The 23044-nt window shown below is 57.0% G+C and overlaps 4 protein-coding genes across 8 annotated transcripts; all 4 read right to left on the bottom strand.

Annotated features, from left to right (window-relative positions):
* Nucleotides 1–1396: 1396 nt before the first annotated feature.
* ECHS1 (enoyl-CoA hydratase, short chain 1) lies at nucleotides 1397–3157 on the bottom strand. The gene is made up of 8 exons (XM_040564273.1): nucleotides 3001–3157; nucleotides 2627–2824; nucleotides 2420–2547; nucleotides 2247–2346; nucleotides 2059–2163; nucleotides 1864–1983; nucleotides 1719–1786; nucleotides 1397–1628 (listed from the first exon to the last, which is right to left on the bottom strand). Exons 1-8 carry the CDS (start codon nucleotides 3125–3127, stop codon nucleotides 1563–1565), a joined length of 912 nt encoding a protein of 303 aa, XP_040420207.1. The 5' UTR covers nucleotides 3128–3157; the 3' UTR covers nucleotides 1397–1562.
* Nucleotides 3158–4722: 1565 nt separating this feature from the next.
* MTG1 (mitochondrial ribosome associated GTPase 1) lies at nucleotides 4723–7350 on the bottom strand. Its single transcript, XM_040564219.1, has 11 exons — nucleotides 7167–7350; nucleotides 7035–7099; nucleotides 6746–6850; nucleotides 6583–6663; nucleotides 6334–6390; nucleotides 6005–6095; nucleotides 5857–5918; nucleotides 5534–5630; nucleotides 5246–5327; nucleotides 5043–5155; nucleotides 4723–4924 (listed from the first exon to the last, which is right to left on the bottom strand). Exons 1-11 carry the CDS (start codon nucleotides 7303–7305, stop codon nucleotides 4827–4829), a joined length of 990 nt encoding a protein of 329 aa, XP_040420153.1. The 5' UTR covers nucleotides 7306–7350; the 3' UTR covers nucleotides 4723–4826.
* Nucleotides 7351–7593: 243 nt separating this feature from the next.
* On the bottom strand, nucleotides 7594–10753 carry PAOX (polyamine oxidase). Of its 3 annotated transcripts, none has more exons than XM_040563961.1 (7): nucleotides 10589–10753; nucleotides 10008–10497; nucleotides 9535–9896; nucleotides 9140–9395; nucleotides 8767–8879; nucleotides 8426–8583; nucleotides 7777–7927 (listed from the first exon to the last, which is right to left on the bottom strand). In XM_040563961.1, the coding sequence occupies exons 1-7, from the start codon at nucleotides 10734–10736 to the stop codon at nucleotides 7796–7798; spliced, it is 1659 nt and encodes a 552-aa protein (XP_040419895.1). In that variant the 5' UTR covers nucleotides 10737–10753; the 3' UTR covers nucleotides 7777–7795. The 3 variants fall into 3 exon arrangements, with proteins under 3 accessions (XP_040419897.1, XP_040419895.1, XP_040419898.1); XM_040563964.1 differs by having other exon boundaries at nucleotides 9697–9896; nucleotides 10589–10752; XM_040563963.1 differs by lacking the exon at nucleotides 8426–8583 and having other exon boundaries at nucleotides 7594–7927.
* A 59-nt stretch (nucleotides 10754–10812) lies between these two features.
* On the bottom strand, nucleotides 10813–23026 carry LOC121073203 (lipase member M-like). 3 transcript variants are annotated; one of them, XM_040563968.1, is made up of 11 exons: nucleotides 21543–23026; nucleotides 17575–20304; nucleotides 16635–16746; nucleotides 15440–15557; nucleotides 14579–14777; nucleotides 13822–13931; nucleotides 12937–13082; nucleotides 12422–12568; nucleotides 12054–12125; nucleotides 11623–11688; nucleotides 10813–11422 (listed from the first exon to the last, which is right to left on the bottom strand). In XM_040563968.1, exons 3-11 carry the CDS (start codon nucleotides 16737–16739, stop codon nucleotides 11189–11191), a joined length of 1197 nt encoding a protein of 398 aa, XP_040419902.1. In that variant the 5' UTR covers nucleotides 16740–16746; nucleotides 17575–20304; nucleotides 21543–23026; the 3' UTR covers nucleotides 10813–11188. The 3 variants fall into 3 exon arrangements, with proteins under 3 accessions (XP_040419902.1, XP_040419899.1, XP_040419900.1); XM_040563965.1 differs by having other exon boundaries at nucleotides 10813–11688; XM_040563966.1 differs by lacking the exons at nucleotides 16635–16746; nucleotides 17575–20304; nucleotides 21543–23026 and having other exon boundaries at nucleotides 10813–11688; nucleotides 15440–16604.
* Between the last annotated feature and the right edge of the window lie 18 nt (nucleotides 23027–23044).

Genomic DNA, 23044 nt, shown 5'->3' with positions numbered 1-23044 from the left:
CTAGCGGCCAATTCCTTTCTTAAAACACCAACAACCCCCTTCTGTACTGCTCACCCGCCTGCGCAGCAAAGCCCAGTAGTGCACGGCGGGGGGCAGCTGCAGTCTTGCATGGTGAAGTGCATGTGTCCCAGTGTACGGCAGGGTGCAGGTGCAGCAGTGCAGGGAAGGGTGCACAGGCACTGCTTCCCCACGGAGCACCAGGGGACACGTGGCTGCACCGCACCTGAGGACAAAGTGCGGGGCGAAGGCCAGGTGCGGGCAGAGGCAGCCATGGCTCTGTGCGGTGCGGCCGTCCTGCTGGGCACCGCTCTCCTCCTGCTGGCCCCCGGGGGCACCCAGGTGAGTCTGAGCCTCTGCGGTGCAAGGAACCCTGATGCAAAGAGCCACTGCCCTCATGCATGCCCCCCTCTCTCCTGCAGGCTCTCGGCGGCCCCGTTGGGGAGGATGTGGACGTGAAGCTGGATCTGGTGAAGGAAATGTAAGAAATATCATGGCACCGCTGTTCAGGGGGGTGGTGATGGATCTGGCTGGGAAAAGCAGCAGGCAAAACAACACCCCCAAGCATAAGGCACCTCAGGGGGAATGCACTGCTCTCGCTGCGTGTGATTTGCCTGCCCCGCTGCCCCACATGCTGCCTCTGCTCTCCCTTCCAGCCTCCTGGGTCGAAGAGCGGTGGAGCCACCAGAAGAAGGTGAATGGGCCAAGGATGCTGGAGCAGGTAGCATGATCTGTCCCGGCAGCGCCCAGGCCTTGTGCCACTGCCTTGGCCACTTAAAACCTCTGTTCCCCCCTGCAGGGTCACCCCAAGTCCAGGTGGGACCGGAGGAGGACCGCGACCACCTCTACCACTCTGTAGTGGAGGCCGAGGCCGAGGAGCCTGCTGACCTCGGGAAACCCCTGGCTCTGTCCATGGAGGTGCAGAACGGCCCTGAGAAGGACCGCGACCACATCTACCATGGCTGAGTGGGACTGTGGCCCTGCCCGGGCTGCAGACGAGAGGCTCTGCCCTCCCCAGTAGCCCCCCAATAAAACCTCTCCGCACTCCTTATCCTGGTTGTCTCCTCGTTTCTGCCAGGAGCACAGTTCTACAGTTCTATACCATCTGGGGGTGTTTAAGGAAAGGTTGGATGTGGTACTTAGGGACATGTGGGTTTAGTGGGTAATATTGGTGGTAGCAGAACAGCTGGATCAGATGATCGTGGAGGTCTTTTCCAACCTTAATGATCCTATGTTTCTGTACCACAGCACAGCCTCAAAATTCTCAGCTTTGGGGAACCCTGACAGGCTGGGAGGGGGCTCAGCCCATCACCCCGGTGCGGTGTGGGGATCTCAGCAAACCCCAACACTTCCCAGCTTGGGCAGGCCCCTGCCTGGCTACCAGCAAGGACACCGATACTGCGGCAGCACCAGGAAAGCCTTTTAATAGCGATGTCGAACTCTCTGACAGGGATCGCCTTGCCCAGTGCAGAGGTAAGCAGGGTGATGTGGTGCTGGGGGCAGGGCGTACGCCCAGCTGAGGCACATGGGTGACAAACGGCAGCCGACACCTGTGCCATCACAGCTCAGCTGTCAGTGAAGTTTGCTTTGCGCTTTTCCACAAACGCCGTCATCCCTTCCTTGCGGTCATCCTAGCGGAAGAGTAGAGGTTGGGGGGGTGGGGGTGAGGCCGTGGCCCTGCTCCACCCGCACAATGCACCCACGGCTGGCCCCACACTCACGGTGGCAAAGGTGGCGTAGAAGAGCCGCTTCTCTGTCCTGTTCCCCTCCGCCAGTGTTGTCTCAAAGGCTGGGACAGGGGGAGAAGATGGGGACACCGTGCAGCCAGCACCTCCCACGGTGCCCCCTACCCCTAAAAACCCATACCAGCATTGACAGATTCCTTTGCCATAGCCACCACCAGCTTGGAGTTGCCGGCAATCTTCTCAGCACAGCTGATGGCCGCGTCCAGCAGCTTGTCCACGGGGAAGACCTTGCTGACGAGACCTAGAGGACAACCAGGGAGCTGGCAGCAGGGTTGGGGGAGTGTTGCCGTGATGCTGGCCTCACCCACATCCCTACCTGCTGCCTTGGCCTCCGCTGCCGAGATCCGCTCCCCAGTGAGCACCATCTCCATGGCCAGCGACTTCCCCACCGCCCTGGTTAGCCTCTGCGTCCCGCCAGCGCCTGGGGAAGGGGTGCTAGGCACAGCGGGTGGGGACCCCCAGCTGTCCCTGCCCTGTCGAGGGGGCTGCGCGACCCGCGCTCACCTGGGATCGTCCCCAGCAGGATTTCGGGCTGCCCGAACTGCGCCGTCTCCCCAGCGTAGATGATGTCGCACATCATGGCCAGCTCACACCCGCCGCCCAGCTGGCCACACAGCAGGGTTAGCGTGGGCGCGCGGCGTGTGGCGGAGGGCACGCAGGGACACAGGGACACTCACGGCGTAGCCGTTGACAGCGGCGATAGTGGGTTTCCGGACGGTGGCCACCCGGTCCCAGCCGGCCAGGAAGGCGCCGCCGTAGCACTGCTGGAAGTTTTTGCCCTGCATCTCCTTGATGTCGGCACCGGCTGCAACGGGAGCAGGGGCGGTCGGGGCGCGGGGACCCCGAGGCGAGCAGGGCGGGGAGGCGGGTGGCGGCGGCGCTACCTGCGAAGGCCTTGTCGCTGCCGGTGATGACGATGGCGCCCACCTGCGCGTCGGCCTCGAAGGCGTCGAGCGCCCGCCGCAGCTCCGCCATCAGCCCCTCGCAGAGGGCGTTCAGCGCCTGCGGCCGCTGCAGCCGGATCAGGCCCACGCTGCCCTTGGCCCCCGCCTTCTGCACCTGCAGGAACTGGAAGGGGGGCCCTGCCCGCGGCCCGGTAACCGGTCACGCCGCCGTCGGCGGCAACCCCGCGCCCCCCCCCCACCCCGCTCCCAGCGCCGCGCCACCCGCCGCCATTTCAAGGCGACCTTCGCCCGGCGCGGCGCCCCCTCGCCCCGCGGGGCGCTCCCGGTGCCCGGAGCCCCGCCGCCCCGCTCACCGGCGCTGCTGCAGCCCCGCGCCGCCGGCAGGGGCCGGCCCGGCGGGACGGGGACGGGGACGGGGACGAGCGGGCGGCGGCGGGCGGCGGCGGCGGGGCGGAGGAGCGCGCGCACGGCGGCGGCCATGGCAGCGGAGCGCGGCGGCGGAGGGCGGCCGAGGCCACACCCCCCGCCCCCGCGGAGCTCCCATTGGCTGGCGCGGCCCCGCCCCGCGGCGCGCCCCGGGGCTGGCGCGCGGCCCCGCCCCACGCCGCGCGTGGGCGCGCACCGGCCGCGCAGCCCCGCTGCCCCCCCACCCCGCCGCCCGCCGCCCGCGGCACGGCCGGAGCGGAGCGGAACCGGCGGCGGCCCCGGTCCCGGTGAGCGCGGGGCGCGGGCGGGAGCGATCGCGCGCGTGCGCGGAAGCGCGCGGCCGCGGCGGTGCACGCCGGCGACGCGCGGGGGGGAAGGAGCGGGGAGCGCGCACCCGCGGGCGTGATTTGGGCGCGGGCACGCGGCCCGCACGGCGGTGCCGGCAGCCTCCCCTCGGGGCCGAGCGCGAATCCGCACGTGGGCGCGCCGGAGGGTGCGCGCTTGCAACGGCAGCGCGGACACGCGGGGGCACACGCGGCCGTGCCACGCGCGCGTGAGGCCGTGCGCGCGCACGCACGCGCAAGACTCAGCGGGGCGCGCGTGCAACCCGTGCGCTGCTGCGCGTGGTACACCCGCACACCCCTCGAGCGTCGCGTGAGCGAGGGCGCGCGCGCAACCCCGTGCACGCTCTGCACGTGCTCGCATGCCCGCCGGGCACCCGCGCAGCCCGGCCCTCCCTGTGCGCAGGTCCCGCGGGATGAGGCGGCGCGTGGCGTGGTGCTGGACGCTGATGCTGCTCGCCGCCGCCTTCTGCGACGTGGCCGCCGGCAAGGGTGGGCGCGGGGGCGCCCGGGGGTCCGCACGGGGCAGGGCGCGGGGGGCTGCCCGCAGCCGGCCGAGGGCCCTGCCCCGCTACGGTGGGGCCCTGCGCGTCGCGGCAGCGGCGGCGGCTGGCGGGGCAGCGGCGGGGGCCGCGCTGCAGCGAGCCCGGCTGGCCGGCGGGCCTGACGACGGCATCGAGTACCGCGAGGGCAACGGGACGGCCGGCGCGTGGACCTCGGTGGCCCCAGGCTGGGCGGCGCGGGGCCAGGTCGCCTCCTGGCTCTGCCCGCTCGCTGCCCTCCTGCACCGCTTGGTGGCCTGATCCTGCCCAACCCCCAACGAGGACCAGACACCTGTGCCTGGCCAGAGGTGCCCCCGCTGTGGGGCAGGACCCCACAGAGCCCTGGGCTCACGGCCTCCCTGCGCCAATGCTGAGCCCCACCGCCTCAGGTGCCCCTGTTTGTACCACCCCTTCGCACGTGGGATTCTCGATGTTTCGACAGTGACAGCGCAGCAATAAAGCTAGGCAGAAAGTACACGTGACTGGCTGCGGCCCAAGCACGGAATACGGGATGGGTGGCACAAGCTGAGCGCCCTGGGGCAGCTGAAGCCCCTGTTCCAGGGCCACAGTGGTTTTATCTGGGGCTGGAGGTTGCGACTGCAGTGTTTGGTTTCTGCTGGAGCCACCCAATTCCCCCAGTCCTTGCGGGGTGGCCACAGCCATCCCTGAGGCACCTCATCCCCCACAGCAACACTACAGGGCAGTGCCCATGGCACAGCCCCTCCCCCCGCCCCCCCCAGCCACACAAGATCCAGCAAGGCACAGATCAGCAAAAGTCGCTTTAATCATACCCCCATGCTGCCAGGGTCCGCCTCCCTGCTGCTGCTGAGATCTCTGCGCCCCTTGGTGAGCCCACGCTGACCCCATCCCTCAGTCCAGTGTCACCCTACCCAGGCGTCCGGCACGGAAGGCACGCAGGAACTCGTAAGCAGCAGCTGAGTAGTTGAGCATCGTCACGTTGACATTCCCTGGAGAAGCAGGCAGCGGATGTGAAGGAAGGTGCCAGAGGCTGGTGCTAGCCCTCAGCAGAGTCCACAGCCCTACAACCCTCCAAAACCCAAGGACCACAGAGTGCCCCACACTCACCTGTTCCCGTGAGCACCTTCACCTTCTGCGTCTTGCCCAGGATGAGCGCCACATGCTTCAGCACATGCCCAATGTCATCACTGGCCTCAGGCAGCCCATAGTGCTGCACGTACCTGCCAGAAGGATGTGGCTGCCACCCGGCCCGGCACGTGGCTGCGCCTCAGGGTGCCTCCGGCTCCTCCCCGTCTCCATGCCATGCTCACCCAAATTGCTGCTGCCTGTTCAGCGTGTACAGCAGGTAGTCAGCCATAATGTCCTCCCCGACCAGGTGGTCACGGATAGCTCCTGGAAGAGAGGGCAAGTCCCAGCACCTTCAGCCTGCCTCAGCTCTGCGCTACGGCAGCCCCGCTCCCAGCCCTGTCACCTCTCCCTGCACTCATGCATGGCCTGTGGACACTAGGCCAGACACAAAGCCCTCAAGCGCTGGCTGCGGAAAATGACGCTGCTCTGCCCAGTGGCCAGCGCCAGCTCAGGCCCTGAATGCATCTTACCACACAGTGCCAGCTTCATGCCCGTCTCCACGTCCCCCAGCTTCGGGGGCAGCACTCCAGGAGTGTCCACCAGGTACATAAGGGGCGTCTCACAGACCTGCAGTGGGACGGCGGGGCTGTTACACAGGCAGGGACACGTGGCCCAGTAATTAGCAACACAGGCTCAGGCAGCGGTGGTGACACCACTAACAAGCTGAGCTCTTCATTGGAGTCTTGCTGCAAAGTAACGGGGTACCTTGACAGGCTTCTGAGGACATGCAAGTGCACAGGCCCTTCCCCAAGGCCAGCACCCACCCAGCTGGCAGGGAGAAAAGGGACAGTACCTGAATTCTGGTCAGCACTGCCTTGGTGACACCCGGCTCGCCACCGACTGCGGTGGCTTTTCCTTTGGGGAAAGGAGAGAGTGAGGGAAACAAGTGACATGCCTCGGCACGGCTATGCCAGTGGCTCCTTCCCACGCCAGAGAAATACCCTTTCTGAGGTGCAGCCTCCGCAGCGAGTTGATGAGTGACGACTTGCCCACGTTGGGCACACCGATCACCATGATGCTGTACTCGGCGTTCTGTAAGCAAGGAGGATACACGCAGGCAGAAGCCAGTTACCAGCCAGCTACACCTCAGCAGCCACACAGAAGTAACCCAGTGTTCGCCGGCACTTCCAGGCGTGCAGCACCCTCTTCTCAGCGGGAGAGGGAGGTGCCTGCAGACCTGATTCCCTGGTCACCCACTTGCTGGTGCCGCACTGAGACCGCAGGCCCAGAGTGACATTGGACACATGCTTGCAGTCTTGTCTCTTCTTACCTCAGCCCTGTGGTAGCGGGGGCTGCTGTTGATGAGCTTGGCAACCAGGGGGACAATCTGCAGGGAAGCGGGGAGAAGGGCTCTCACTTGGGACCAAGGAGAGGATGGGGCACCTTGGCCAATTGGAGCCAACCTTGGAGGTGTGGAATGCCGTGGACCAGCGATGCTGGTCACCGGGCATGCTACTGCATGTCACCTCCCCACAGCATGGTGCAGCGGGGCGCCACACTGGGGTTGCTGTCCCGTTACCTTCTTGACATTGCTGTCCCGCTGGCAATCAGCAAAGACAACGTGCAAACATCCCTGCTGCTTCAACTGCTCCAGGACTTTCTGTGGAGACAGAGGCACTTCTGGCACTGTCCTGCAGTGGCTCCACAGGACCTTGGCCAGCTCCAGCACCCCTTGTGCTCACCGGCTGTTGGCGAGGGTCGGCCAGGTCCATCTTGTTCAGAACCAGAATGTGTGGGCGGATGCCCAGTGCCTCCTGCAGCATGGGGTTACGGCCTGACAGCGGGATGTGCACGCTGCTAAGGTGAACGACCGTGTGCTGGCAGTGGGGGCAGATACAGGGGAAAACAGAAGGGCTGGGGGGGGGGGTCCGGGGGCCAGGGGAGGGGAGGGTTAAGGGACTTGGACCAGGGCAGCGGGGGGCGATAGGACACGGGGCGAGGTGCCGGGGAGGGTGCCGTGGCGGAGGATATGCGAGCGTCGTGCACCTCGACGAGGCAGTCGGCGCGCCGCAGGGAGCCCCGCATCTGCCGCAGCCCTGGAACGCAGCGCCGGGTGAGCGGCGGGACGCCCGCGGAGGGGCTCGCCCGCCGCCGGGCCCTCACCTTTGGCCATGTGCCCGGGGAACCAGGAGGCCACGTCGCGGCCGCCGAAGTCGAAACGAGCCCGGAAGGCGCCGGGCCCCGAGCGAGGCCCGCCCGCGGCGGCGGCGGCCGCTCTCAGCGCTCCCGCCCACCCCGTCATGGCGGCGCGGGCGGCGGCGGCGGGCAGGCGAGGGAGGAGCGGGCCGCGGCGGGCGGGGCCGCCACCGGGGGCCGGGGCCTCGCTCCGCTCCGCCCCGCCCCGCCCCGCCCCGCCCCGGCCGCCGCCGTTCTCCCCTCAGAGCCATGGCGACGCCGCGCCCTGCCGAGCCTGCGGCGGGGGGCGAAGCCTCGGCGGCGGGGCCGGGCGGGGCCCGAGGGGCGCCCCCCGCGGTCCCCGCCGCTCCCCCCCCGCCGCCCGCCGCCGCCCCCCAGCCGCCGCCCGCCCCGGGGCCCGCCGCGGAGCCTGCCCTCCAGCCTGCCCTCCAGCCCGCCCCGCAGCCGGGCCCGGCGACGGCCCCGCTGGACGACGCGCGCTTCATGATCGCCGGCACCAACTGGTACTAGCGGCGCTGCGGGCCCCGCGGGGCGGGGGGGCCCCCGGCGGCCCCGCGTTCAATAAAGGAGGCTCGGATGGCTGCGGCGAGGCGGGTTTATTGCCGGTCGGCGGCTCGCGGCAGCCGGTTGAGTCGGTCGGCCTCCCGCCAGCCCGACAGCAGCGCCCCGTGCGTGGTGGAGTAGAAGGTGCGGTGGGTGGCCTCGCCGGCGAAGAGGAGCTGCAGCGGCTGCGGGGAGGCGGGAGGTGAGCTCCCCAGCGGGGGGGGGGGGGGGGGGGGGGGCTGTGCTGAAGCAGCTCCCCCAGGACCCAGAGGCCTCCCAACCCCGGGGTCCGGCGTGTGGGGGGGTGCCCCCTCGCATGCACAGCCTGCTGTGCAGCTGTGCGGAGAGCAAGAGGCAGGCGCCTCTGTACACCTCAGGCACCGTGGCAGAGGCCCAGGAGGAATACTGCGTGGCCTGAGGACGCTGGAAGGTGGGGGGGGGGGAAGCTGCACGTCCCCAGAGTTTATGGGAATGGGGTACCCCCCTCATCCCTGAAGCTCGGCAGGAGGACTCGAGCATCGTGGACTCCTGAACAGAGCAGAAGCCGTCTCCCTGTCCTCCTTGGGGTGCCCTGTTCCCACCTGTGGCCACCCATCCCCACGCATCTCCACCCAGTCAGAGGAACAGCAGCAGGGTGGCTGTCCCATGGGTCCCATACACCCGCCATCTCCCAGGGTAATTACCCTGGGGTCTGAAGCATCCTCAGGCAGAGGCTGGGCCAGCGCATCGATGTCATCCCCTGAGCTGCCAACTGCCACGTAACTGTAGGAGCCCCGGGTGTAGGGTGCACTGTGCCACTGGGACCGGAGCATGCTCCGGGGAGCAGGCAGGCGTGGGTTCCCTACACACATGGGGACAAAGCTGAGACCTGTCCTCCCAGCACCACTCCAGGTGTCAGGAGAGCCCCCCCCAGCCTTCTGCCTAAGTAGCCTGGGAGCTCTTGCATGGAGATTTAGGGGATCTTCCATCTCTGAAGGCAGTCACCCTGGCCCCACTGGGCAGCAGCAGGTAGGGGAGCAGGTACCTGTCAGCGTGCGGAGAACGCTGGTCATGGTGTGGAGAACCTCTGCATCGCTTAGCGTCTCCATGTACTCCGCCTCCTTCCCAGCAATGAAGCCACAGAGGACGTGCCCAAGCCTGGGGGAGGGAGAGGAGGGCACCCGTCAGGATGGCAGGCGATGGGGCTGGATCCGCGCAGGCAAGAGCCCTCTCTGCCCTGGGAACACCACCGTTCCCACTGTGCCGCAGCCAGAGGTGACAGCAGCTCTGTGAAGGCTTGACGCCACAGACGGAACCGAGATGCTCATTCACGTTGCCCTGAAGGTGCCCAAACATAGCACTGCCTGCCAGCACCGCAGAGACGCCATGGTGTGGGGCTGAAGCGCCCAGCCACATACTGCTCTGGTGGCTGGAGGACCACAAAGCCGATGAGCTTCTTGAACCAGCTGGCCTCCAGGTCAGTGCTGGGCTCTGCAAGGGGCGACTCGTCCTCCCACACCACTTCCAGGAGCTGCTGCTCGGGCTCCCAGAAGGGCTGCTCAAACTCCAGGAAGATCTTGTTGTTGGTGCCGAAGCCCAGGCGGCGAATGGCCTCTGCTTTCCGCTTGGGCAGGGGGGGCTGGAAAAAGTCCTGATGGTGTTCTTTGAGGAAACCTACAGAGAGAAGATCAGGCAGCTCCTTCCACTGCAATCCGGCTGCTCACTGAGCCTGGGGTGGCAGTGGGGCTCAGCAGGGTGATGCAGCAGTCAGGGAAGGGAATAGGGCCCCAGTGCTTGGGTTTGGGATACTTCCTCCTCGTGGTCCATGGGAAGGGGAGGCTGGGAAGGGGCTCAGGCCAATCCTGCCCATCTTCAGCCTTGCCAGCCAGCAGCAGCGGACAGGAACATCCCCTCGTGGTGTGGGGCAGGGGCTGGGTGCCAGGGGATGGGCAAGGCAGGGAATCGGTGGTCTCACCCAGAGGGACGGTGATGATGACGTGGTCAGCGAGGAAGGAGTCACCGTCCTCGCACTCCACCCGGACGGGGAAGATCCTTGCCACATCCCCCTTCTCACAGAAGGACCCCTGCCACTGGATGGTTTTCACTGGCTTGTTGAGCAGGACGGTGCCCTCAGGCAGAGCTGCGAGCATGCGGTCGGGCAGGCTGCTGTAGCCGCTGTGGGAGAGGATGACAGCAGGGGTGCCTACCTTCCCCGCTTGGTCACCCTGCGTGGGACCCCACCAGGGCGTCCCCAGCGCTCCCCTCTGCTCCCTGCCCCACACTTACCCCGGGAAGGTGCAGTCCAGGCCGGGCAGCGAGGTGTACTCCCCAAAGGACCCCAGGGCCACCAGGTCCATGCTATGGGTGCCGCTGATGCAGCACTCCAGCTTGAGACAGGTGCTGAGGATGGCCAGCCGGAGCCGCTTGCTGTCCTCGTTCTCATCCCAGGTGTGGGCCAGCCGGGCGAGCTCTGCCCGCAGGTACTGCCCCACGCCGGCAGCAGGCAGCTCCTTGGCATGGAGGAAGGCCTGGGTCGAGCCCAGCAGCTCAGCGAAGAGGGCGCGGGTGCTGCTCACCAGCTCGGGGCTCAGCACCTTCCCCGAGCTGCCGTAGGTGACACAGGGCAGCAGCGGGTGCCCCCCCGCCTCCACCCGCTGGTTCTCCTCCTCGGCAGCGCCGGGCCCCAGCAGGCCCCAGCAGGACGCCAGGCGAAAGACGGGGTTCCCCTCCGAGGGCCCGTGGATCCAGTGCGCGCCCAGCTCCGCCAGCCCCGAGGCTGCAGGAGGGGGACGGGCTCACCCCGGGGCTCCCGACCCCGAGCACGGAGCCCCCCCCCCCCCCCCAGCGCCGTGCCCCCCGCTCCCTACCGAAGGGGCGGCTCCAGATGCGGCCCCCGGCGCGGCTCCCCGCCTCCAGCAGCCGGACAGCGCCGGGGCCCTGCAGCCGCTGCGCCGCCCCCAGCGCCGCCAGCCCCGCGCCCACCACCAGCACCCGCCGCCCGCCGCCGCCCTCCATGGTGCCCGGGCCGCTTCCGGGGCCACCCCGGATCTGCGTGGCCGCGGAGCTGCAGCGCGGCCACAGACCCGGCTCGTCCCGTGCGAGAGAAGGCCCCTTCGAGCAATTTTTTTGTTTTGTTTCGTTTTTTTTTTCTTGTTCTGTATGCGCGTGTACGGGTGTTGTGGCCTTTAACTGTCTCCGGGGCTTTGCAGCAAGCAGCAGGGCGGGGACATGCAGAGCAGGAGCAGGCGGCTTGGCGGTGGCATCGCTGTCAGCTGGCCCCGGGTTCCCCGCATCCAACCCGAGTCCCCTGGGCCGCAGCCCAGGGCTGGGGCCCCTCCTTGCGTCGCCTGTGGCAGCTGAGAAAGGCTTGGCTCGATCCACCTCCTCTGTGCCACAGCCAGGGGCTGCTCTCGGCCCCCAGCCTCCCCGTGTCCAGATGCAGCCGGCCTGCTGAGCCGGGTCCCGCCCTACCGAGACCTCTCCATCAGGGCCAGGATGTGGCTGTAGAGGCGGCCGGGGGCGTCCAAGCCCCAGATGAAGTCCCAGTGGTTCCAGTCGGCGATGTGCACGTAGGAGATGACGTGGGCGATGCGGGGCAGCAGCAGGTGCACGTCCCTCCAGTTGACTGCCCAGTCCTCACCCCCTGACCACACTGCAGTGGGCACGGGCATCTTCTCCAGCTGGTAAGAGGGAGGTATCTCCTGGAGAGACACAGACACGTCTGAGAACCCCCACAAGCTAACCCAGCCCTGCAACACCTGGGACAGACTCGGCGTGAGGCTGGCAGTGGTTTTGGATGGGGACATCCCGTGGGATGAACGCAGGGGGGCTTCCCCGGCCCCTGCCCCTGCCACCTGCCCACCTCCCACCTCCAGACACCAGCGCTGCAGCCTCCTCCTACCTGGTGGTATATGGCTTGGTTTTCACTGCGATAGTCAAAGGCTTTGAAGTCTCCTGAGGTCATCACCTGGGAGGAGAGGACAAAATTGCAGTGAGATGCGCAGTGGGGCCCCTGAGCGCAGCTGCAAAAGTCCCGTATCTCAAAGCCTCCTTGAGGGTCTACTTTGCAAGAGGGTGCTTGATGTTTCACAGTGGGGTAGCATCCCCACAGAGCCAGACCTTCCTCTTGTACAGGGGTGGTGATTTGACCTCCTGTCCATAGCTGCCAAGTTCACAAAGCAAGGGGTTGCACATGATTTGGTGCTACCCTTGCACCTGTGCGACCCTCCTCGCCAGCAGTGTTTTGTGTGCTGGGTGCTGCGAGAGAACTTTGTGTTGGTGACTTTACTTCCACACACTCAGTGTCCTTCTGCTCTCTTTCAGGGAACCTACCTGGGCCCAGTGTATCATGTTTTTGACAGATGTCCTGTCAGGATAGTGGGCTGTGTATACATCCAGCCGGGTCTGCAGGGAAAAACATTCAAAATATCATTCCTTGCAAATAGTTAGGAACTAAGACAACAGTTGCCAGACAATGCATTTTCCAAAACAGCCACTGCTGAGTTGTGCTGCCTATAGAGTTGGGTCAGGTTCAGAAATATAATTTCCATTAAATATCAATTGCTCTGGCACGGCTCTGGTGCTTCCTTGCACTGCCAGGAGGTGCGGCATGTCTCCTGGGGACAGGCAGTGCAAATGCAGAAAGCTTGGGGACTTCTCCTTTTGGGGTGGCAGCAAGAGGGGTACAGAGGCGCACATACCATGTTGAGGTTCTTCTCATTGTAGCCTCCCAGCAGGAACAACAGGGTGGCGCAGGGCTTGTGCAAGACTGGGTGCCTGCACAGGTCAGGAAGAAATCTCCAGAGCTTCCTCATTCGCAGTGAGGCGTCTGTTTGGCCCAGCAAGAGCTGGGGAAACAAAGGGCAAAGGTAACTGCTTGCATTTCCCTTTCTGCACCCACCCCTCAGCCTGTCTTCCACAACCTGGCTGGCCAGAGCCCTGCGGTGTCCCCACGAGCTGTCCTGCGAGGGGATGTGCTGCACAGGGTGCCTGTGGGAGCAAAACCCGCTTCCCTCTACCCTCCTGCCCTGCTGGGATGTGTGCAGGTCGCTGAAGGTTGTGCTGCCCATGTGCTGGTGGAAGGCACCTTGGGGAAATTGATGTTCTCACCTCTTCTCTTTCACTCCACCTCTCTGGTGGGCTGAAAGCACTGGATTTGTTTCTCACTGTCATTAAAATTGAGCTCAGGGGAGTAGAGTAGGGACCAATCTCATACCTGAAATACCTTGAATTGTCTGTCAAGCAGGAATGACATTTTCATAACTGGACTTTTGGCGTGCTTAATTATCACTGCAGGAGCCAGGGCAAAAAACATTTTGACCTTCTGAGCCAGTTCTGGCATGGATGAAAATGCTATGAATCCTGAGAAAACAGAAAAACAATATGAGACTTGTTGGTCTTTGTTCAGGTGCTTACTCTGAGGGTTCTTGTGGACTCACTGCCTACATGGGCATAGCTGACACTAGCCTGAATTAGAAATGTGGCATGCTCCTCCTTTCTGTTCAGCATTAGTGCCATCCAAAAGGAGACAATGTCTTTATTCCTATGGTTAAAAGTGGCTGATGTAACACTTTAACAATTCCACTAATGGGAAGTCCTGCCCCGTTCACCAGGCGAGGAGAACAGTCCTGTCACCTTCCATAAGCCACTGCTAAAATGTATCATCATCACTGAGGTCCTCTCATACCTGTGGTGGCCTAGCTGGTGAAAAAAAAAACAACGCTGTGTGCTTCATCAGAAAGCACAAACGGTGACCTCCATGCAAAATGCCTCTGTGTTTGGTGCGGAACACTGCAATTTGATTTTCTGGGCTGAAATTTGATTTTCAGGAGCTTACTGAGGTCACCAAGAAATTTTCCTACTGCTCTGGAGCATGCTGGCCCTCCCAGTTCTCCTTTGTAGAAAGCACTGCTGCTGAGGGACTCCTCACTGCAAGAGACCTTCTGGACATTGCTCTCCTGTGCCTGCTCAGCTGTCCACAAAGATAGGACCTCTCTACACTTCCTGCTCACATATGGAAAAAATATTGTTTTCAAGGTGGTCCGGGCCATGCCTTCCCTGCTGTGGAAAGAAAGGTGATGTCCAACCCTTTCTAACACACCAATAGAGGCACCCTGAGAGTAGCCCACGTAATATATCTGCTTCTGGCCGGTCTTCCGCAGAACAAAGTTGATCATTGCTGGGAGGTCATACATAGCCATTTCATGGAAACTGCAATACAGGAATAGCATGTCAGTTACAAGGTATATATACAGAAGGCTTTGACATCTGAGGGTAATCTTCCAGTAGAAAATTCTCATGGCCAAGGAGAGCTCTGTGGTGGGTGGAACTACACGAGGTCCAATGGCATCTCTTCTGCCATGGCCTCATCGTTCCTTGAAAAGGCTTAGTCCTACCATAACCATAGTTAGGAAACTGTGCAGTCCCCAGCCAGCAGTGCAACACAGCATTTCAGGTGCGACACATGACAGCTCTGCAGACCCACAGCTGGCTCTGCAGGTCAGGGTGCCAGCACCTGCTCTGCTTCTTGAGAGTTCCTGCCCATGTGTCTTTTAGAGTGATATGGTGAAATGCAGACCTACATTATTAGCTTGTCTACTGCAAGCTGGTGTCTGCACAGGGTGGAGACCTATGGAGGCTGCAGCACCCCACTGCACGGAGATGCTGGCACCATATCACAAGCTGGGTTTGCGCAGGTGTCTCCAGCCTCCCTGCCTCCAGCCTGCACTGGGAGGTCTGGGGGAGGCCATGCCTGAGACTATACGCTCTGACTTGCCTGCATGGAGGCATCCACCTCTGCCCAGAGGTTAGTGACAGATGGGAAAGTTTGCCAGCTTTTGTAATCCACTCCAGCCTACCTGAAATCCCAGAATTCAACCTGATCAGTGGAAAGATGCTGGTGTCTCTGGGACCAGCGTGTTCCCCGACTGTTTCCCAGCCAGACATCGTAGCCAGAGTCTGCTAGTATGAAGCCAAGGCTGTTGTTAGACAGATTTTCAACCCAGTTGCTGCCTTCACCGAGTAGCCCATGCTGAAGAAACACGACTAGTTTGGGGCCTGGATTTGAAAGAGAAACAGCATGTTTCGTTGAACCAGAATCCCTCTACATAACCCAAATTCAGGCTAAGACAGCCTCCTCGTTGCATGGTCAGACAACACGCAATGCATGTTGTTACGACATCTCCTGGAGAAGATGAAGCCTGGAGAAAGACATCAGATCAGGGACATTAGGAAATCTCTGCTGTAGTTGTCTCGTGGCTATTATCCTGGTTGTCTCAGGCTGGAGAGCTGCTGTCGTCTCTTCCAAGTCTTTCTGATCCAACATGCCCATCCCCTCAGCGCCGTGGCCACGGGCAGCTCACAACAACCATGTAAAAGCTCAGGCCTACAGGCCTGTCCCCGGGATAGTGCAGATTCCGAAGTCACAGATTTAGGAGGAAAAAGTAAAACTAAATTATCCCAAGATATGTCTGCGCCCTCTGAGCCTTGAAGCCAAGTTGCTGCTTGATACAAAAGGTTCCCATGCTACACTCATTCTTTCCTTTGCTGGCTGGCAAAACCTTGGCTGCAAATTGGAGAAGTGCCATGGATTTGGTATTTTAGCTTTAACAGCACATACTCCCTTAGCTGGATAAATTTCATCCCTTCACACAGATCTCAGGTAGCTGATCATTGGGTTATGCTTTTTTTGCTGGCTTTCTTGCCATACAGAACCATACCTCTGTTTCCAGGCTTTTCTCTCCCATGAGGAATTCTGTTCAGTCTGACGTAGTAACCATCACGAGTCAGGACTTCATACTCCTCACTGGGGTACCCTCTGTAGCAGATCATTTGGCTCTGAGAAAACAAAAAACAAGGTGGAAAAACCGATCAAATGTTTGAAAATACCAAATGCTGAGGCCTACAAGGGATGAGGAGGCACGGGCAGTGACTGAGCAGGAGTGGGGCTGCTCAGGGCCAGGAGGCAGCAGGGCCCAGCTGCAACATGCGGCACGTGTCTTTGGATTCCTCCAAAAGTGAGGGCTGAAAGCAAAAGGGCTTACTGGCTCCTGACACTAGCAGCAAAACATGTCATGTCACGCTCTGAGCCAGCTGGCGGGGCAGATAAGATCGTGGGCATATCCATCCTGCAGAGCTGGGCTGACTGGAAGTGCCTCTTGTAGAAACAGGACAAGCTCCGTAGGATTTGTCACAGGAATCACATGGCTCTGCCAAAGCTTTATCTATGCTGAAAATTCAACAGATTGGGACGTTTCAGTCCAGTGAAATCAAGCCTACAGATTGCCACGCTTGCATTTTCATATGGTTGCTGGAAGAGGCTGATTTCAGCAATTTCATTGCCAAACTCCTGAGTGCATCTAAAGGTGCAGCCTGCTGGATCTGCAGTGCTGGCCCAGCTGGGAGTGGGGCCAGCAGGGGTCTGGATGCAAAACCCCTGCCCTAGTGCCTCCAGCCCAGGCCTGGTGTGCTGGTGAGCCTGTGCCTGGTGCAGCACCACTGGTGCTGGCTCCATTTTAGGCTCACTTGTGGGGTTTTTAATTCCTGGCTGAGCTCCAGCCTTATCAAGGGGCATGGGAGAATGCCAAACTGTTTGAACAAGGAGAAGAGGAGTGTGCAAAACTTTCTGCCCTCAAGGAAGAAATCTGATCCAGTCCACATTATGATTACTGCCTCCTCTAACTGACCTGTTTATAATTGCACTTAATGCTGGGAGGGAAAAGATTCATTCAGGAAGCAGGGATTGTTAATGGTGTTTTTGAGGCAACATAATACTACTCAGCTCTGCAAACCCAGCACATGCAGCTACACAAGCCCTCTCCACACACCCTCCATCCCTCTGCAACCCTCTTTCCCCTAGCTACACATCTGCAAACCTTCAGACAGAGAGGAAATTCAGGCTTCTCCTGAACTTACAATATTCATGAATGTCTCAGGATTTGCACCCTTTGTGTACTCGAGGACATCTTCTGAGTTTGCAGCTGCTTGTGTCAAAAACAAGGTTGCAATGAACAACCACATCTTGCACCTGTGTAAAATATTATTATATTATTATTATTCATTAATAACTGTATATCTGTAGATCACAAATGACAGGCTGTGCTGGGGAAGAAAAGGGGGTTTCCAGCTCCAGGTTTCATTTAGATTCCCTGCCGGGCTCTCCATGCTTCTCTACACAGGCTGGATTGGGTACTGGGCAAGACCCATTTGAAGTTTTAATCATAAAAACATGATGTAATGCAAGTACTAGGGTGATGGAAAATGCCATTGGGCCAGTTGTCACATGGAGGGAATTAATCCTAAATGAGAATTTGCACTTCAAAAGAAACACATATCTATACTTTTGCTGTTTCGTTACTGCTTAGCTTTTGCACACAGAAGTCACCGAGGATCCCATGAACTGAAACTACTAGAGACTTGTAGGAAAACTATTTATTAAATAAGTGTTGCCTAAAAAAAAAAAAAAAAAAAAAAAAAAGGAAGCTTTTTGATACCTTAGAATCTCTTGCCCTGAACAAAGATATATTCGTAACACAGTTAATATTATATGTGATTTCTAATGCTTTACCAGTCTCTTAAAAGTTAGAGTATAACTTCTACTCAGTCACATGAGCTGCAAATCCGTTTTCTCAAATCACCAGCCATCTGTTTTCTCTCTACCTTCCTTCGTCCTCCTCCCACTGGGTCTCCCACACCGTGAGACATACCTGCCCTCTGAAATATTCCCAGTGTTCACAGTAACTCTCTCTATGTTAATACCAAGAGATAAGTTACTGAGAAAAAAAAAAAGCAGTCAATGCTTTTTCACCCTCAGGATAGCTCCAACACAAACCTGAATTACAGTGAAATACATTACCAGGCAGAGCCCACTGTCGTATCTGATCAGGCTGGTGGTGGGAATGGTGGCAGCTCTATCAACACCAGCATTAAAAGGAGCGTGTTGTGTCAGAGCCCTGCTACGTCGGCACCACACTGGACCACACCGTGTGTCTTCCAATTAAGGGATGTGAGCATGGGTCATATCTTTGATAACTTCCTCCACTTGGTCTTGTGGTCATAACTCTCAGGCTTGCAACGGATTACGTTTTCAGAAGCAGCTGAGGTGATGCAGTAAGGAATTTCAGCTATGGAATTTCATCTTAAGCTGATGATAGCCACAGTAAAAAACATCCAAATGTTTCATTTGGAAAAGGTCATTTCCTAACTCCCAGGTGCCCATGGGAATGCCTCTTAGAAGGGGTTGTGGAGAAAGGAGAAGACTCAGGCTGCTCTCACTGCCTGTGCGCACAGTTCTGAGTCCCCATGAAATGGTGTGGGCAAACAGCAGCTGTGTCTGGCTCTCTACCAGATTCGTGAGGCTACACAAGCATGTTGACCTCTCCATAGGCACATGAGTGGCAGGCCAGACTTCATTGGCTGTGTGGGTGGGAAACACTAGGCCATTACACTATCCTTCACAAGTGGCAGCGGCCCAGGCAGCCTCCACATACCTCTTAGGCCCAAGCAGTATTGTATTTGCAGCTGGCAACTTGCAAAACCTCTGTAATGTTCTCTGGGAAAGCACCAACCTTAGCATCTTGCCGATGGACTGCAGAGAGAAGGAGAGCTTGTGCAATGCCTCTGTTTGGCTGAAGCGATGTGTATTACACAGAGCAAAGGTGCTCTTTCTCCACCTGCAGCCCATGATGCTACAACCTGCGCTTTTCTGTAGCTGCTCGGTAGCCACCCAAAAGTCCAAGCCTTTGGCTGGCTACCAGGTGCTCTGCTTACATGTATATTTCCTGGACAAGGATTAAATTGACTTCTAACATTCATACCAGCCATAGTCCAGGAGCAGTCTGTGAGTTGTGAAACACACTCAACCGACACACTTCTTCAAAACACGCACAGGTTACTCCATCCACAAGACTAATTTTATATCAGTGCTCAACACTGACTTAAAGGAGCTATGTGTGTGGGTACAACCTTCCCACAACAGGTGTGCCAAAGCCTTTGCTGTTTCATTACCTTACTTCTGTCCATGTTTGTGCCTCTTAAGTGTCTTCCCCCTCTTGTGAACACTAAAGTCCCACTATATAAGATAGACTTCACAAGTTGTGTAGAGGACAATTCCAGCATCCATCCTAAGAGTGTTTAAACAATGCCCCATGGATGGAGAAACCAGCACCCGGCCTGCATTGCTCTACACTACCCTCTGGTTTCCTTCAACGGCATCAAGACAGACTTCACCTTTTACTTGTACAGTCAGCTGCTTCATCCACTGTCATGTCTGTTGCTTTCTACCTCCACTAGGTACTAGCTATGTGGTGGAGGTACTAGATACTAGCAGTAGTGACTAGTAGAGGTTGGAAAGACGGCAGGGAATTATCCAGTGTCCTCTGGCCAAGAGACAAGGCTGTCAGAGTAGTGTATCAGCACTGTGGCTGGTGTAACATTTAGCACTGGTACTTATCATATCTGTGGTAGGAAAGAGAGAAGTTGCTAACAAAAAGCAGCTAGCTTTTTACTGAGAAATTCTTTTTTAGCTTAGTCAAAGGAAGAAATGAAGACCTTAGAGGTTTCTGAGGTTAGGGGACCAGAGCCGAACATTTTGACACATAGGTGCAAGTTTGGGTTAAAAGAACAACACTGTGATGACACTGCTGTGCATGTACATTTGACAGAACTGTGAATCATCACTGATATTAACCCACAGTGCCAGGGCCTCATAATACCTGGTAGGGTGCATAAGCAAATATTGGGTAGACTATCATAGGCATCTTAAAATTAAACTGTATAATCACACTCATGGAATATTCGTACAGTACTGTTGTAGGATCTAACTTAAGAAAACTCACGATCATTTAGAAACTGAAAGACATTTTCCTTACTTTCTAAGCAAGTAAACCATACCAATGAACACACTCACACACACACTCTCAGCAGGGCCAAAATGTGTGTGTCCAAGTGGTCTGGCCAAGGTCACCTGAGGGTGACATGGAAGGCAAAGGTTGCCACTGTTGAGTCGTCAGTATGCCTTCTGGGTTCCTCTTGAGTACCCAGGCCAACTCCTTCCAGGACAGGCCTCTAAGGTCTTTTAGGAGACAAAAGTTGTGGTGTGATGTTTTGGCTCTGCATCTTATTTACTTCAGGCTTCGTAAGTGTTAGGCAATGATGGGCATCTTTCATTTTCTTGTTTGGGATTATAACCTGTCATCCTCTTGGGATAACAGGAAGAGAAACAGCCCATAAGATGTACTGTATCCCCTCTGCTGTTGTTCTGTTGTCAGGCGCACATCTTCTGCCAGTGAGTCACCTTCTCTGTGGCACATCAGGGTGCAAGCAACACATTCCTCAGTGCTTACGAGATTGATTGGTGTTAATCACGTCCTCAGTGATCAATGCATACCAGATCAATGCATACCATTCTTCTAACTCTTGTTTTGTCATTTCTCCTGGTGCTTTCACACATGTAACAGCTTCCAGATAGTATGTCCAATGTGCTGGTTGTTACCTTCTATCTGCTAATGCTTACCAAGCATGAGGGTAGGCAAATCACAAGTAGGGAGATGCTTAACTAGCTGTTGTCTGGTCTTGGCATCCTGAGCTGGGAAAGACAGTATCATTCTGATTTTAGGAATGACAGACTCTTCTGTAATCCCAGCCAGATAAACATGATTCCCTCACAATAAACTTGAACAACCTTGCTCAAGTGAAAAATCTGATAAGGAAAGTGCTGCTTATCTGGTTGTACGTCTCCTAGTTTAAAGCCCCTCCATGAGGCTGGTATATCACCAGTATCTCTGATTATACAGTTAATAGGGACTTTACCCATGTTAGAGTTGCACAGTCAAGCTTGATGAAACAAAGAATTATTTTCACAACACCTTGCTATAGTTGTTTTTGCAATCATTTTATACACAGTAGTGAAATTGAATCAACAAGAGCTTACATGTTTCATAAGGTTTATTGCAAAATAACCGTGATATGGTGACCAGTGATTTCTCTCAACTCTCTTCCTGTTTCTTTGCTCAGGTGATCCCAGAAGAATCCTGAACTTCTTGTACTTTTCTGATCTCTCTTAACTGTACAGTTGATTTTAAAGCATGTCTAACATTGAAATAGTTTGGTCTGTTTATGAACAGACTTGGGCAACTTCAGAAAACTTAATAAATTACTATTAATAATTTAAAATATTATTAAAATATTAATTTTTCAAATTTGGCATTTTAGTGCTCTTGGGCCTTTTTTCAATGTATTGCAGAAAGTCTGACTTAGGGTCAAGGCAATCAGAGACCTTCGGGAAGCAGCAACAAGACCCACACAATAGAGTCCAGGGTGAGTTGTGGCAGTCAGGAACAGAGACCAACTCAGGCTAATGAAGAGTGCTGGAGTTAGTTATATCTCATAATTATTTTGGCTAAACGTAACTTTCCATGGCTTCATCCTGTTCCCATCTGCCTAATGTACCAATGCACAAAAATACAAGTCTCCAGGACCAATTACCCGTTCTTTCTTCCAAGCGTTCATCTAGCAATCTTGAAAGAGGTTTCAGAAATAACTTAGGAAATAACACAGAAATTGCTGATAGTTACTAAACCAAGAAATCTACGTGTCCTCAAATAAGTAAAACTCTGAATCTACTCAGCAATGCCAGTGACTGCGGGAGATGTTTTTCAGGCTTGCTGTTAAGGATCAGAGAAACATGAAAAGGCAGTGCACCATATGACATGGCTTGATGAAACCCTGTCCTAGTTTAATCCCAGTACAATTCAGTTTCTAAATAACACCGTAGGCCAGTAAATTGCTTAAAGCAGATACTAAAACAATCCTAGGATTACTTACAAAAGTACATCTTCATTTTAGGCATGTGCCTCTGCATAATCCTCAAGTGGGAATGACTCTGTAGAAGACGCACTCGCCACCTCCCTGGTGTGGACACAGCCCTGTGAGCTGACCATATGCTCCACACAAAGGCACATGAGCCTGCTGCTTCTTTTACATTGGCTATGACGGTAATAGAAAATTATAGGTCAGCAAATATGGTGTGATTACTGTGTTTTGAATGGGATGTGACGTAGTTTTAAGCCCTTCCTGCTTGGCATGCTGTGCACAAGCAGATCATAAATTGCTTTGCCTGAGAAAATCTAGAAGAAAGTTAAGTAAGTGGCTAAATGAGCAACACCCTCCACATATGCGGGTGTATGGTCAAGGTTTTTTCCTTTGCTCACCCTTGGAGAATAGAAAGGGAGCATTGCTGTGCCATGAATACACTCGCTGGGATGGTGAAGGCCTCATGCCGGGCTGTGAAGTCTAAGAGTGAGAGACTGAGCTGGTTTGGACCCCGACCCACGGGCTGATGTATGGGGCTGATCTTGCACCTCTGTCATCACTGTGGACTTGCCTGATGAGTCTTGGTTGCACTTGGCCACCATCCTGCCCTGCTCCCTTGCTGGATGGAGGTTCTGGGAGAGGGCCTGGTTGGGGAAACCCGGCTCTGCCGCCCAAAATATCCCGCTCATCTTTCTGCTGACCAGCTCCCAGGGAGCTGCCAGCCCTCACAGTGGCTGGACATCCTTGTTCTACCGAGAGGAAGCTCAGGCCACAAAACAACAGGCTTCAGATAGTCAAGGACTCCAGTCCTTCCAAGATCAGCACAGCTTCCCAGTTAACTCAGTCCATTTATTGATCAAGGCAATCTGAGATGACAGAACATCACAATATGCTTACAAGCACCTTGATTTTTTACTGTTCTCTTTCCTTCCAAAATGCACGAGTTCAACTACTGCTGAAACCTTAACACGTGGTAGGTGACAAGTATCAGTTCCATAGGGAGCAAGGCACTTCTAAAACCTGGTTTGGAAAGAACTTCACCAAAACACTCCATTGTGGGAATGAATTAAATTAATTCAATACAAGCATTGATTCAGACAATTACAGAAGTGGCAGAAACATTCTAAACTAGCTAGAAAGAAAGTGCTGCAATTCTTATGAACCTTCAGAATGAATAAATTAGTACTTTTTAACTAAAAATAAATAGGTTCTTACAAGCTGTTCAGAAGTCTGTTTGGGAAAAGTCTTGCCAAGCTTGGTATGTTTATTTGCAAGGATAGAAGAGTCTTCTTGCATTTACATGGAGATCCACTGCAGTGCTGGAAGAATGCTGCTCTAGGACAGAGCCCTGCAGTAAATAACTAATCACACAGAAAAAAAATGTCATTATAAATACAACAAGTGATGTAGCTAATCACTGGAGCTCCTTCCAGTACCTAAAGGGCACCTACAGGAAAGCTGGAGAGGGATGCTTTGTCAAGGTAGGATGAGAAGTAATGGTATTAAACTAAAAG

This window comes from Cygnus olor, chromosome 7, assembly GCF_009769625.2.
Source record: "Cygnus olor isolate bCygOlo1 chromosome 7, bCygOlo1.pri.v2, whole genome shotgun sequence".
Taxonomy (NCBI): Eukaryota; Metazoa; Chordata; class Aves; order Anseriformes; family Anatidae; genus Cygnus; species Cygnus olor.
Note: the sequence above shows the minus strand (reverse complement) of the source record. Positions and strands in the feature narration are given on the sequence as shown.